The sequence below is a fragment of the Cyclopterus lumpus genome, chromosome 13, assembly GCF_009769545.1.
Source record: "Cyclopterus lumpus isolate fCycLum1 chromosome 13, fCycLum1.pri, whole genome shotgun sequence".
In the NCBI taxonomy this organism is placed as follows: Eukaryota; Metazoa; Chordata; class Actinopteri; order Perciformes; family Cyclopteridae; genus Cyclopterus; species Cyclopterus lumpus.
This window is the reverse complement of record NC_046978.1, coordinates 145,321-159,818: the sequence shown is the minus strand read 5'-3', so window position 1 is coordinate 159,818 and position 14,498 is coordinate 145,321. Positions and strand designations below refer to the sequence as shown.

Below are 14,498 nucleotides of genomic sequence, written 5' to 3'. Positions count from 1 at the left end.
GACGATCAACTGTTTTACCACCCAATGATACGAGTTCGAATCCCGTGAATTGAACATGATTATATATTTATTTTTTAAACCGTAACACCGGCCGCGGTGTATGGTGGGAAATATGGGATAAGGTAAACTGCTCCTCTACTCCATGGTCAATTTACTCCCACATATCTGGACAAATGCAAGAAGTCACGATACTTTGCCTTCAAAATAAAAGCGTAACATATGGGGATAAACCTGTCAGGTTCTTCGTAGGTTAGACATATTTGTAAAGTTATTGCACAAAACTTAAAATGTATCAACTTGATTTAGTTGATACTTACAATAATATAATAATATCCACTTCGGTACCTTTCACAGTACAACGATAAGACTATTTTACTCTGAAGGTAGAAACCGGAAGCTGGAGTGTTGTTATGCTAGTTTAATGCTAATGTCTCTTTGATGACAGGAGGAGCTGAGAGCCGAGGAGGCAGCAGGTGAATCATTTACAGTTTTTAAGTTCCTTTCCGTCCCACCTGTTCAACAGATAATATACTGAAAGATACTGTGCGCATAAATATTCTGCTGTACATGACAAGTTCCGCTTTTAATACTAAAATAATAACAATAGGTCAGAGGGGACAAAAAGACGAAACCACGCCGCCGGAGCCTGGATTTAGCAGGTAGGCTATTAATAACTTTGTGTTCATGTGGATCCGAGAGGAAGTTTGTGTATTTACATCGTGTTGCCGAGCGTAATTACCATCCTTTGAGAAACGCACGTGTGTTGTCCAGTACAGCCGAGGATGTGTTCACAAAATAATTAACTGAAATATCTCGTTATGTGACGCAGTCGTCATTATATCAGCGGAGAGGCTTGTGTTCTTTAAATTAGCCTAAAAATACATTATTCCTGTCGGTAAACGGACCCTGTTATAGAAAATAACATGTTTGTTATCGTTTTGTATTGTTGTACACCCGTGAACTGCATTTACTTCAACACTTGTATTATATACATAGGAAACTGTAAACATCATGTGTTTGTGTAGTAAAGTTCTTCTTGATACTGTTAATTAATATCAAACTAAAGTATTGAATTTATAATTTTCAATTCAATTAAATTCAATTCAGTTTATTTTGTACAGCCCAATATCACAAATTACAAATTTGCCTCAGAGGGCTTTACAATCTGTACACATACGACATCCCTGTCCCAAATATGTCTTGATCCTCTTTATCCATCTCCATACATTTACATTAATGAGCTGTTTTTTGACTGAAGTGAATTCAAAGAGTTAAATCAACATTACATTGCATGAGTTAAAGCCAGGTTCATATTAAAAGATCAGTACTTGAAATACTTAAATTAAATGTAAAGTTGGCTTGCATGTAGAGAACGTGGCGAAAAAACCCCATTATTCATACATGGGAAGAGTTTACTAACAATTTCTTCTGTTCGCTATAATATATAGTGGTATTACTGCTATCACTACAGCTGTTGAGTATACCACTACTTCTACTGACACTATTACTGCTACTGCTACCAATTCTATTTCTATGCCGCTTTTACTACTATTACTACGACTGTGGTAGAACTTGTACTGCTTCTAATACTGACAGGCTGTTACTACTTTTAAGCCACTACTATTGCTGTCCCACAACTTCCACTACTCCTTCTGGCACTTTTACTATTGTATTACTTCTATGACTATTACTGGCACTGATCTATTTGATCTATTTCTACAGATACCACAAGCTTGTACTATTGCTTCTTTTACTACCACTACTACAACCACCACCATAATAACTTATTCTACCCTTGATGTATACTTCCTCTTTGTGCTGTTCCCAGGTCAGTTGCTGTGAGAGGAGGAACCTCAGAACTGGAGCCATGTTGTCGGCGGAGGAGATTCTGTGCAACACTCAGCAGGTGATCGCTGGGCTAGAGGCGCTCAGAGGAGAGAACCGCAGTGTGCTGGAGAACCTGCAGGTGGTGATTGAGAGCCGGGCAGCGCCAGAGAGTGGCAGCGTGGAGCAGGAGAAGAGCGGCATCGTCCGCCAATCACTGGAGAGGATAGAGCTGGGGCTGAGCGAGGCACAGGTACGCGCCATTAGAAAGGTGTTCTCTGTGCTAATTATAATCTGATATGAGCTCTGTAGCATCTTATGGCTCATTCCTTTGGTTTCATGGCCCACGACTTAACTGCTTTTGTTCACTTTCACCGCTCTCATAGCGACCTTTTTCTGCCAAAGCAGGCTGCGGTTTTCTGGGATAAAGATGAAAACCCACCGTACGCTAACCGCTGGGCATCAAATCCCAGACGGGCTCAGTTAGTGACTTGCTGGTGGACATAATGAAGCATTCAGCAGCTGCAGAGACGGATATTTTTCTCAGGAGTGGGAGACCAAAATAGAGCTAAAAGGAGAGTGAATACTAGACTTACATTTTTCAGGTACCCAGAAAACAAAACTCCTGGTTAATGCTGATGTTGCTACATTTAATCTTAAAGTGTAAATAGGCAATGTTTTTCTAACAAGTTTGTAATATCTTTAATAATAACTTTATAAGGGTTTTTTACCGCTTGCCTTCCCTGCCTTCAAAGTTATTAATGTACTCATTATTGTAACTGGCAGGACAAATGCACTGATCAATGTTAAAAGGTGATTATCTAATTGCTTTAAGAATGAAACACAATAACACAATTATATGGCATAAAGGCCGACAGTATAACACCTCTTTGTTCTGAGGGTTGAGCAAGCGTTTCAAAGTTAAGGGAGGAACAAAGAAAACAGTTCAGAGTAAAAGTTGGCTTAAGGATTAAAATGAATGAATTGAATGAAGTTTGCTGACGACACAATGGTCATCGGCCTCATCAGGAACGGTGATGAGTCTTCGTACAGACAGGAGGTTGAACAGCTGGTCCGCTGGTGTGGTCAGAACAACCTGGAGCTGAACAAGCCCAAAACTGTGGAGATGACAGTGGACTTCAGGAGGAGCCCCCCAACACTACCCCCCCTCACCAGACTCAACAGCACGGTGTCTGCGGTGGAGTCCTTCAGGTTTTTGGGATCCACAATCTCCAAGGACCTGAAGTGGGCAGCCAACATCAGGGCGCAGGTTGTACTTCCTGCGCCAGCTCAGGAAGTACAACCTGCCTTAGGAGCTGCTGATCCTGTTCTACTCTGCCATCATCCAGTCTGTTCTCTGTTCAATTAGTGTGTGGTTTGGATCGGCCACCAAACAGGATAGAGACAGACTACAATGCATAGTCAGGTCTGCTGAGAGAACTATTGGTTCCAGCCTGCCCTCTATCCTCGACTTGTATACCTCCAGAGTCAGGAAGCGGGCTGGTAAGATCACTACAGACCCATCACACCCTGGACACAAGCTGTTCCAACTCCTCCCCTCTGGTAGGCGCTACAGAGCACTGTATGCCAAAACCACCAGACACCGGAACAGCTTCTTCCCTCTGGCCGTCACTCTGTTGAACAATTAATCACCTCCATCTGCACTATTACCACCTTTCTGCACTACATCCCCATTTCACTGTTGTTGTTTATATTGTACATACATGTTGATATTGTTGTCTTTAATGTCTTTTTTATATTTATCCTGTCACTTGTAATTGTAATTTAAATATGTTGTACGATGAGAGCGTATGTGTAACCGGAGTCAAATTCCATGTACGTGCACACTGTAATAAAGCTGATTCTGATTCTGAAATGCGTTTGAAAGCAAAGAGTGCAGAAATGCTGTCTGGACATCATGTTTCAGTTGCCTCTTGTTCCTCCAGGTGATGATGGCCTTGTCGGCTCATCTGGGTTCACTGGAGGCGGAGAAACAGAAGCTGCGTGCTCAGGTGAGTAACTGCAGGACATGTTAGGAAAAAAGGAGAATAAAAACTAAAGAGATAAAGAGTAGATGGAGATTCTCTGATGTCTTTAAATCCTTCAGTGTTTTTCTGACCCTGAATTTGAGTGATGCTCACTCAAATCCTCCTTCATATTCTTCTCATAACCTGCGCCTACTTATTTTGTCCTCTTTCACTCTGCCTCTTCCTTCATCTCCAACTACTCATTTCTCTCTTCCTCTTCCCCCTCTGTGTCTTCGTCTTTGCTGTCCTTCCTCATGTCATTTTATCAATTAATCATCTTTTTCCTCCCCCTTTTTATTCTTCTTCTTGTTCCCACAACCATCCTCTTCGTCGTCCCTCATCCCCTCTCCACCATCTGCTTTCTTTTCCTCATTCCTTTTTTTTTCTTGCTTTCTCTCCCCTACTCCTCCTCCTCCTCCTCCTCCTCAGGTGCGTCGTCTCTGTCAGGAAAACCAGTGGTTGAGGGACGAGCTGGCAGGAGCTCAGCAGCGGCTGCAGGACAGGGAGCAGGAGGTGGTCACCCTCGAGGAGCAGAACCAACACCTGCAGTTCATGTCCTCCATACGCAAATACGACCTGGAGGAGCCACAGCTGGTGAGGAGACAAACACAAATGTATGTTCCGGAAGAGTTGGCAATCCCTACTTCACCAGCCAATTAGGGGTTCTCAGAGGATCAGATGTGGGAGAAAAAAGGCGTGGCCTTTATCTGGACATTCAAGATTCAAGAAAACCAGGCGGGAATATGAACTTAATTCAATTAAAACCGCAGAAAGGTTTTTAGTCAGTGTAGTCAGGACAGTCAACTTTAAAGCTGGTTCTTAAAGCTGCAGAATCGAACAAAGGTGATCACAGCCGGTCATGTGCATTCACCGTAACCTCCCGTTAGCATAGCGAGCCAAGAGCCAATAGCCCAACCAAATCCACCAATAGAAACTCCTCGCTCATTGAGCAGCGTATTACATAAATTGGCCCGCCGAGTTTGGCCCACTACACAAGAGTTTGGCCCACTACGGCCAAACTCAACTCGTAGCTTTTCGTTTTGAGAGCGAAGGTTTTTGATTTGCAGCAACAAATTATTGTTTCATAAGCAAAACTAACAATTAATTTACTTACAAACGAGAAATTTGCTCTCAAAACCTTTTGTGTTTGTTTGCGTAATAAAGACACAAATCTACCTTCATAATTACAGGTGTTTTTGGGAAACAAGCGCTAATAAATGCACTGTACGATACCTAACCAGCACCCAACAGCAGGCCGAGACTTGCTTGGTAGACAAAGTGGAGGATGGACAGTGATGTTGATAGGTTGCCAATGTAGTTACTGCCTGAGATTGTACCCATCCATTGTCTCTAAATAGCTTGGCTATATAAATACGATTCACGCTCTGGACAACGTCACTGCATTTAGCATATAAAGAGACATATTTCCCTCAAGAGTTGGTGGACATCAAAACCAGAGCTAAAAGGAAGTCTAATAGATGTGTTAATGAGGAACTGTTTTCAAAATGAACACAGAGCGTGTCGGGATCAAGTCGGACACAAATCTGACCGGCTGTGATCACCTTTGTTCGATTCTGCAGCTTTAAGAACCAGCTTTAAAGTGGACTGTCCTGACTACACTGACTAAAGCAGCAGCGTATGCCCCGCCCACTACGGCCAAACTCAACTTTTGCAGAAACAAATTATAGTTTCATAAGCAAAACTAACAATTAATTTACTTACAAACGAGAAATTTGCTCTCAAAACCTTTTTTGTTTGTTTGCGTAATAAAGACACAAATCTACCTTCATAGTAATGGGCTTGATGAGAGCACTGAGACTCAACCATGTGTTGGTAAATTAAATGGTTAAAAAAAAAAACACAAAGCTGCAGAGTTGGAGGTACATTTATGTTTGTTAGCGTGACACACCACTTTGAATTATCAGTTAATTTAGTGTGTGTGTGTGTGTCTCTCACTTCAGGAGGACAAAGACACATCTTCCACCAAAGAGTCTCTGGATGACCTCTTTCCCACCGAGGACGAGGAACAGTCGCAGAGTAAGACTTTAATGTCTCTCCCAGTAAAAGGCAGCGCTTTTCAATCATTCCCAGCATAAATGGGATGTTCCCATGCTCGTTTAAAGGAAGGAAGGTCACATATTAGTGGGTTTAGCATCATCACAGAAAAATCTTGGATCACCTTGAAGTTTCCGAAGCTCACACAATGTGACTGCATAGCTAGAAATGTTTTTGTAATTTAGGTGAACTGACTTTTAATGTCTATGTGGTTTGCCCTGTTTAGACACTCATGAACTCAACATCACACATATACATACATTGTGTAGATTTATTGCAATTATCTTTTTAATCAACGTGCTTTTCTCATCCAGCTAAATTAGTTTTTTTAAATGGAATCAATTTGTTAATTTTGTCTGAAATATATAAGTATCTTGCAGAAGGAGCTCGACAAGTTGCAGTTTATTACATCACACACATCAGATTGTTTTCTTTTTTGTCAGAGCATTTGATTCATGGATTGCTGTCGGGATGTAAAGATGATTTAGACAGCTATAACGTGGGGCTGCTATGGGTCAGTGGTTAGCATGTCCGCCTTTCAATCAGGGGGTTGGCAGTTCCATCCCCACCCTAGTCGATGTGCCCTTGAGCAAGACACTTAACCCTACATTGCTCCCCATAGCTGTGTCTACGGCGTATGAAATGTAACATATAAAGTGTCTTTGAGTATCTTTATAAAGCGCTATATAAATTAAATGGATTATTATTATTATTATAACAAAGTGTTTCTGAAGATTACCAACCTGAGCTTCAATGCATCCGATGTCATTCATTTACTAACGTTAATGAAATGTGACTCAAAAATGCAATTGATAGCTCTCATCAAGTCCAAGCCCAAACTCAATTCTGTGTATTTGTCTGTTTATTGCTGTTCAGTGTCCCAGCCTCACCACAGCAGTGCAGCGGCCGCAGCCCAGCAGGGCGGCTACGAGATTCCCGCCCGCCTTCGAACGCTCCACAACCTGGTCATCCAGTACGCGTCCCAGGGTCGATACGAGGTCGCTGTGCCACTCTGCAAACAGGTGGGAGGGGTGTTCGCCCTCAACTGGTGTCCTGTATGGACACCAGTTGAGCAACGTTTGCCCAACGAGAGCGTTTGCCCAACGAGAGCGTATAAACGGGGAAATGAAGCATATTAAGAAATGTAAACCATTAAGTACAGATCAAATGCCGGGACATGCCTTATTTTAATGTCTCAACAGGCTTTGGAAGACCTGGAGAAGTCCTCAGGCCACACCCACCCAGACGTAGCCACCATGCTGAACATACTGGCGCTGGTATACAGGTGAGACCAGTCACCCTGGCAACAAAACACCTATGTGCTATTTGTACCATTCTAGCATTACCATCATGTGATTTAAAGCACACACGGCTCATTCGCACAGCACATGGAAGTTTGTATTTTACTGACATTATCCACCGTTATGTCTAGGCTCTGCGTAACATCCGTTTGTATTACGAAGATTATACTATACAATATTTATATTGAATATTTCTTATATTATGTTGGACTATTCATGTCTATATTGATACTTACTCTGTTCCGGTTGTGAATGGGTTTCCATGCTGTGTAGAGAGATGAGCCTCCTGAATTGACAAAATACTGTCAAAACATTCATTCACAATTGCCAACGCAGCCTCCATCCAGCCTCGGCGAGGAAAGAGGCAGAAAATCCAACAAAAATATGACACAAAATCACAAGGATGGACATGACCCCTGTGTTTGGCAAAATATAATAGTAAAAAAAAAAAAAAAAAGCATAAATGTGAGTGTGACGTGTTTTTCTCTACAGAGACCAGAACAAATACAAAGAGGCAGCCAACCTGCTGAATGACGCGCTGGCGATCAGAGAGAAAACTCTAGGAATGGACCATCCGGCCGTAAGTTTGTCTCCTCCGATAGAGTCTAGATATTTGAGCCTCTGTTGATATTACCCCCCAAAAAATATAATATATTTAAGATTCTAAAGTAGTTTATCAGATTTGGTATGTAATGTGCATTGTGTGTCATGTGTGTGTGTGTGTGTGCAGGTGGCAGCAACGCTCAACAACCTGGCAGTGCTTTATGGGAAGAGAGGGAAATACAAGGAAGCGGAGCCGCTGTGTAAAAGAGCTCTGGAGATCCGAGAGAAAGTGAGAGAATACACACATTTGTATCACTAAACCTATGAGAACTCACACACTGAGAACATATATTTTTATGTTTTTTATGTAATGTGACACTATGACATAGCGTTAGCATTAAGCCTCTTTAGATAAGTATACATATTGAACTACAAAATACCTTGGAAAATTTTTTATAAAGGGCCTAAATCAATCACTTTTAAGTATTTTGTTATTGATAGAATAATGCATTTTCCATCCTCAGTGTATTTTGTTTCTGTATGCCCCGCCCCCCAGGTTCTGGGTACAGAACACCCAGATGTGGCCAAGCAGCTGAACAACCTGGCTCTGCTGTGTCAGAACCAGGGGAAGTACCAGGAGGTGGAGCAGTACTACGAACGCGCTCTGCACATCTACCAGAGCAAACTGGGCCCGGACGACGCCAACGTGGCCAAGACCAAGAACAACTTGGTGAGCGCCATCCTTGATGTTGTGTCTGATTTCTGTCAAATCATTGAGATCAAGAGTTTCACAAAAGGTGATGATACATTGAAAACTACTTTGCTTTACTTCCGACGCCTTCATCCAAAGCGACCTACAATTCAACCATGTGGGGACAATCCCAAAAGTGTAGGAATCATGGAACTACTTCAACCTCATCAAATAGCCTGAAAAGCTTCCTTTTATAGACAATAAATGGAGTTCAACATTTATTTTATACATGTTATGAATGTAAAGTCTGAATGCTGTTTCTCTGTTCTCTCTCAGGCATCATGCTACCTGAAGCAGGGCAAATACAGACAAGCTGAAGCCCTTTACAAAGAGATTCTGACCAGAGCCCATGAAAAGGAGTTTGGATCTGTAGAAGGTGCACAACTTTTAGTTTTAGTTGGGTTTTTTTTACAGCAAAGTGTATTACATTACTTTACAGTAATCTCAATTCAAATCAACAATTTTGAACCTGGCTTTACCCAATGTTCAGATTTTTGTTCTGGAAATTAATGCAAATTAGGACCTGGCGGTGTCTGATGCCTGGTGAACCGGCCTCCCGCCTTGGCCCTGCTGATGCGCCCCGCCCCCCCTTCTCTCTACCTCCTTCTGTTTCATGGATTGGAGTTCCATCCATACATTGTCATATTCATGTAATGTGTTTATGTAACTTTGTAATGCTGTTCATTCTGTACACATGACATCTATTGCTTCTGTCCATCCGGGGAGAGGGATCCTCCTCTGTTGCTCTCCTGAAGGTTTCTTCCCATTTTTCCCTGTCAAAGGTTATTTTTGGGGAGTTTTTCCTGATCCGATGTGAGGTCCTGGGACAGGGATGTCGTATGTGTACAGATTGTAAAGCCCTCTGAGGCACATTTGTGATATTGGGCTATACAAAATAAACTGAATTGAAAAATTGAAATTGAATAGAGTAGCCTGATAATAAGGAGTTGCAGTAATCTAGTCTGGAAGTAACAAACGCGTGAACCAGCTTTTCTGCATCTTTGTGGGACATGATGTGCCTGATTTTTTAAATGTTACGTAGATGAAAAAGTGCAGTCCTTGAGATTTGCTTAACGTGGGAGTTAAAGGACAAGTCTCGGTCAAAGATAACGCCGAGATTCTTTACAGTGGTGTTGGATGCCAGGGCAATGCCATCTACAGAAACCACATCACCAGATAATTGATCTCTGAGGTGTTCAGGGCCCAGTAAAATAACTTCAGTTTTGTCTGAGTTTAACATCAGGAAGTTGCAGGTCATCCATGTTTTTATGTCTTCAAGACATTCTTGAATTTTAGCGAGCTGATTGGTCTCCTCTGGTTTGATCGATAGATATAATTGAGTATCGTCTGCATAGCAATGAACGTTTATGCAGTGTTTCCTGATAATATTGCCCAAAAGAAGCATATATAAGGTAAATAAAATTGCTCCAAGCACAGAACCTTGTGGAACTCCGTGATTAACGTTGGTGGTCATTGAGGCTTCATCGTTTACAAATTGAGATCGATCTGATAAATAGGATTTAAACCAACTTAGTGCGGTACCTGAAATGCCAATCGACTGATCCAGTCTCTGTAATAGGATGTCATGATCAATGGTGTCGAACGCAGCACTAAGGTCTAATAATACCAGTACGGAGATGAGTCCTTTATCTGATGCAATTAGGAGGTCATTTGTAATTTTCACCAGTGCTGTCTCTGTGCTGTGGTGTTTTCTAAATCCTGACTGAAACTCCTCAAATAAACTATTCTGATGTAGGAAGTCGCACAACTGATTTGCGACTACTTTCTCAAGGATCTTAGAGAGGAAGGGAAGGTTAGAGATCGGTCTGTAGTTAGCCAACACCTCTGGATTAAGAGTGGGCTTTTTCAGGAGAGGTTTAATTACAGCTACTTTGAAGGAATGTGGTACATGGCCTGTTAGCAAAGACACATTAACAATATCCAGCAGAGAGGCGCCAATTAAAGGCAACACGTCTTTAAGCAGCCTTGTTGGGATGGGGTCTAAGAGACAGGTAGATGGTTTAGAAGTAGAAACCGTTGAGGACAATTGGTCTAGGTTAATGGGAGAAAAGCCATCCAAATATACGTATATATTGTGATTTATTGCTTTTATTAATAGCAAATTACGCAGTTTGTCACCATCTGTATATAAGTCTTCACTGGGTTTATCAGATTTTAATCATTTATATTTAGTCAGTGAAGAAGACCAACACTCCATCTTTGTTTTGACTTTGAAACAACTCAGCACCATCTAGTGGACTGAAAAAGGAATTGTTACCAAAATATTTAATTAGTATTTGTAATTTTGAGTTCATATAATTAAAGATCAATACCCTTCATCCGAAATATCACATTCCTCAATGATCAACAGGTTAATAGTGTATGCAGTAATATTATTGGAGTAGAGAAGTCATCCAATCAGCAAACTGATCCAAGTTTCCATTCACAGCACATCTAAAGTGTGCAGACATTAGTCTCAATGAGCCACCGCTCATACCAGACCAAGTCGGACTTCAGCAACAACACCTGAGTTTACTGAACCAAGCAAGAGGTTGAGTGTCAGCTTTTCATTTTAAAGAAGAAAAGTCTTTTCAGAAGTTACAGTTTCACTTAAACGGTGAGAATTGATTCTTCAGTGACGAGCAGAAAGTTAGTTTATAATGTCAAAGTGCACAATAATGTACTTTTGTGTGGGTCTGAAGGTGATAATCAGATTGAAGTATGATACCTGTGCTCTATCCTAGTTCTGAGTGTGGGCTCTGTCTGAACCAGCTCTGTATGGAAACTGTTGTAGGCAGATATGCATTTCTGAAAGGTATAATAAAAGAGACCAGCTTGTTTTTGCATCCCTATGTTCATACCCCGGTTTGTTGCCATCTGTCCTTCTGTTCTACAGGCGATGGTCGTCCCAGCTGGTCCGGTGCGGAGGACAGTGGATCCGGACAGGATGGACTCAGTAGCCTGAAGCGCAGCGGCTCTTTCACCAAACTCAGAGAGTCCATTCGCAGAAGCAGCGAGAAACTGGTCCGCAAGCTGAGGGGAGTCGGAATGGAGGAAACTACCCCGAGGAATGCTGGGTAATATTCTGTTACAGAGGCGTTAATACCCCACCGTAAATCCAACTGTAGCTGAAACCAGGAGGATTCCAGTTCATAGAAATGCTTCGATTTTGCCACAAGACTTTTAGACTGTTGACATTAAACCTCAGTAAAACTGAGCTTGAAGTTTTGTGTGATTAGCAAATACTATGATACAATGTATAAAAGGGTCGATGATAATCTGTGCTGTTTTCAGAATGAAGAGGGCGAACTCTCTGAATATGTTGAACGTTGGAGCCAGAGAGAGTCAGGACGGTGTCCAGGTGAGCAGAGATGACATGCACTGTGAGGAGTGAATGGGCCCGATTCTCTTGGTTTAATTCAGGGATGTATTTGGTGCTAAATGCTTAAAGTAGTGATATTTCTGCTCATCACAATGTAACTTTCCTCCCTCTAGATTTTTTGGGATTGGAATCAAACACATCTTCCATTATTATCATCAGTGGTGCAGGAAGTATTCAGTATGTCGAAAGAGTAAATGTATAGCATATCAAAAAAGTAAAAGATTCTAGCATACCAAAACATCATTAAAATGTTATGTTGAAAACAAAAGTAAAATTAATTAATATAACATTTTGATTAATTTTCCATGTTGAGTTGACTGCAATAATCTGTCACAACAATTGTATTTCAGTACACCCAGTTCCAATCCCAGTACTGCCAGTCCTCCCATTGTGTGGCTTTCTTGTCTGTTCCTCAGTCGAGCCGCCTGACGGATGTTCGAGGCCTGAGCTCCAGCACGCAGAGCCTGACCAGAAGAGGTTCACTCGGTGGTTGCAGCTAGCGCATGCACACACACCTCCTCACCAGATTAACTGGAAAGATATTCACAACGGTATCGCACACCAGTGGATGTCCCACTTTGAGTCCCCTCAAGAAAATGGTCTGAGATGATTGTCACAAGTGGAGACATTATCAAAACTCTTAATTTATTTACGATCGCTCATTTGAAAAAGTAAACAAATTCCCGTTTCCTTGGCCATTGAGGAAGTGTAGACCAGTGAGGTCAAATCCTGACTCCACTTGGACATGTCTTTATTGCACTATAACCTTTCCTTCTGTTCACTTGACATGTAATATTATTCTTTCCTGGATTTAGGTTAGAAACAACTTTCCTCAGAAATGAAACAAGAGAATCATGTTTGATCGCTTTAAAATAACATTCACACTGTTTTACAAAAGGCTGTCAGGATGTAAATGTTACATTTGGTTTAAGATGGAGACATTAAACTAAACTGCATAGATGTGTTTCGCCTTCACAATGTGCAGGTCACTCCGATCATATGACGCTGTCAAAGCGATTCATAAAACAAGTGTTCACTGGAGCCGTCATGTTGTTCCACATTACGGGAACGCAACGACCAATTAACAACTTTAAAAAAAGATTTAAACATTATTTTTAAAACACCAGCTGTACAAAATGAATGCACATACCTGACGGTACTATTTCTAAAAGATGGATATTAATACATTTTATTAAGACATTTACCACAAGTTTATATGTATTATGATCAATTAAACTAGTTGAATAACCTTTCTTAATTCTTAAGAGGTTCTTTATGGTTTTCTCATGCTGAGGGACTTACTTCTAAATCATTTATGAGCCAATCTCTGATAAACACAAAGTGTAAAGTGGTTTTGTGTGATTCTTTGTGGAGAAACTCTGTTAATTCAATTGGCAGGTCGAGGTCAACCCTAAATCAATACTTCAATATTAAGACACATTTCAATATTTAAATCATGCATTAGTTGCATTGTGAGTTAGACAATTCAGAAAAGAGTTTTCAGCTATCTGGATACACCCAAGTTATTGTTGTGTGCCTGAGTCAATGTTGATGACCTTGAATTTAATTCAAAGGGAAACATTTCAGATTTACAATTGGCTTTGTATTGTTGCATTGTGGGTTGGATAACAATGTTCTGCTGCACACAATCCACAAAAGGGTCCTTAAATTACTCAAAGCCACAGAGGTTATACAAAGATGTTTCAGCAAACGAGACAGAAGACATTCAAAGTAGGCGGTGACCCTGTGAAGGTCAAAATGTTGCAGTCCAGAGTGTTGGTAGCCAACATAATGCCATTTCTATTTCACTGACATGCACAACTCACTATTATACTTTAGTAAACCAGCATTTAATATGAAAGAGATTTATTTCTGCTCTTTATTTTTGTTTTAGCAAGAATTACTTGAAACTCCTGAATGTCTTTTGACAATAAGCAGACAAAGCGTCAAATAACTAATTTTAAAACGCATGTAATCCTCAAATGTTAAAAGTAAGATACTAATGTGTGCGTGCTGCTAAGAAATCTTAGCTTCCTGAAAATGTTACGAGCGGATTCTTGTGGATTTTCCCCCCACAAAACTCAATCTTCCATTACATTTTTTTATTTTTCAAACAGTGTAATTTTCAAAGATGGAAAACGACTGATTGTACATTTACTGTGGTAGAAAATGTCACTGCCATTTCATGTAAGGGCTGGAACACACTTAGTTTACTGTAGGAACTACAGTGGCTTTACGACACACCTGTAAGAAAACATGTAAAGATAGGGAAAATACACATCTCCTGAAGCTGTGTTTATCCTGGTAAATATGAATGTTTCTATTTTCTATTTGAAAAACTTGAGCTGAAATAAATTACAAAAAAAGGTGTCAACTATATTCATTGTGTTTGCGTGGAAATATTGCTTTGTTGTTGGTCTTTTAGGTTTAGACAGGGCCTTCTCAACTTTTCCTTTTTACCCGAAATGTTCTGTTTGTTTTCTCCTTGTCTATTTAGTTTTGTTCTGTTTAATAAAGCGTCTTTGAGTGTCTAGAAAAGCTCTAAATAAATTTTAAGTATTATTATTTTAGAGTTTGACAATAATAGTTGTTTTAAGGGCTGCTACTTTAACTTT

General features: G+C 40.7%; 1 protein-coding gene across 2 annotated transcripts; it reads left to right on the top strand.

Moving 5' to 3' along the window:
• The first annotated feature begins 412 nt into the window (after positions 1-412).
• Positions 413-14,262, top strand: klc3 (kinesin light chain 3). 2 transcript variants are annotated; one of them, XM_034548780.1, is made up of 16 exons: positions 413-473; positions 608-659; positions 1,829-2,077; positions 3,771-3,836; positions 4,281-4,445; positions 5,813-5,888; positions 6,783-6,928; positions 7,109-7,191; positions 7,700-7,787; positions 7,938-8,039; positions 8,307-8,480; positions 8,778-8,877; positions 11,398-11,578; positions 11,796-11,862; positions 11,997-12,060; positions 12,300-14,262. In XM_034548780.1, the coding sequence occupies exons 3-16, from the start codon at positions 1,868-1,870 to the stop codon at positions 12,491-12,493; spliced, it is 1,716 nt and encodes a 571-aa protein (XP_034404671.1). In that variant the 5' UTR covers positions 413-473; positions 608-659; positions 1,829-1,867; the 3' UTR covers positions 12,494-14,262. The 2 variants fall into 2 exon arrangements, with proteins under 2 accessions (XP_034404671.1, XP_034404673.1); XM_034548782.1 differs by lacking the exon at positions 11,997-12,060.
• Positions 14,263-14,498: the final 236 nt, after the last annotated feature.

Coding starts and splice junctions, on each gene's coding strand:
- klc3 (XM_034548780.1), top strand. CDS start 1,868: ATGTTGTCGGCGGAGGAGATTCTGTGCAACACTCAGCAGGTGATCGCT. Junction 5,889..6,782: donor GGACGAGGAACAGTCGCAGA/GTAAGACTTTAA, acceptor ATTGCTGTTCAG/TGTCCCAGCCTCACCACAGC. Junction 8,878..11,397: donor GGAGTTTGGATCTGTAGAAG/GTGCACAACTTT, acceptor TCTGTTCTACAG/GCGATGGTCGTCCCAGCTGG.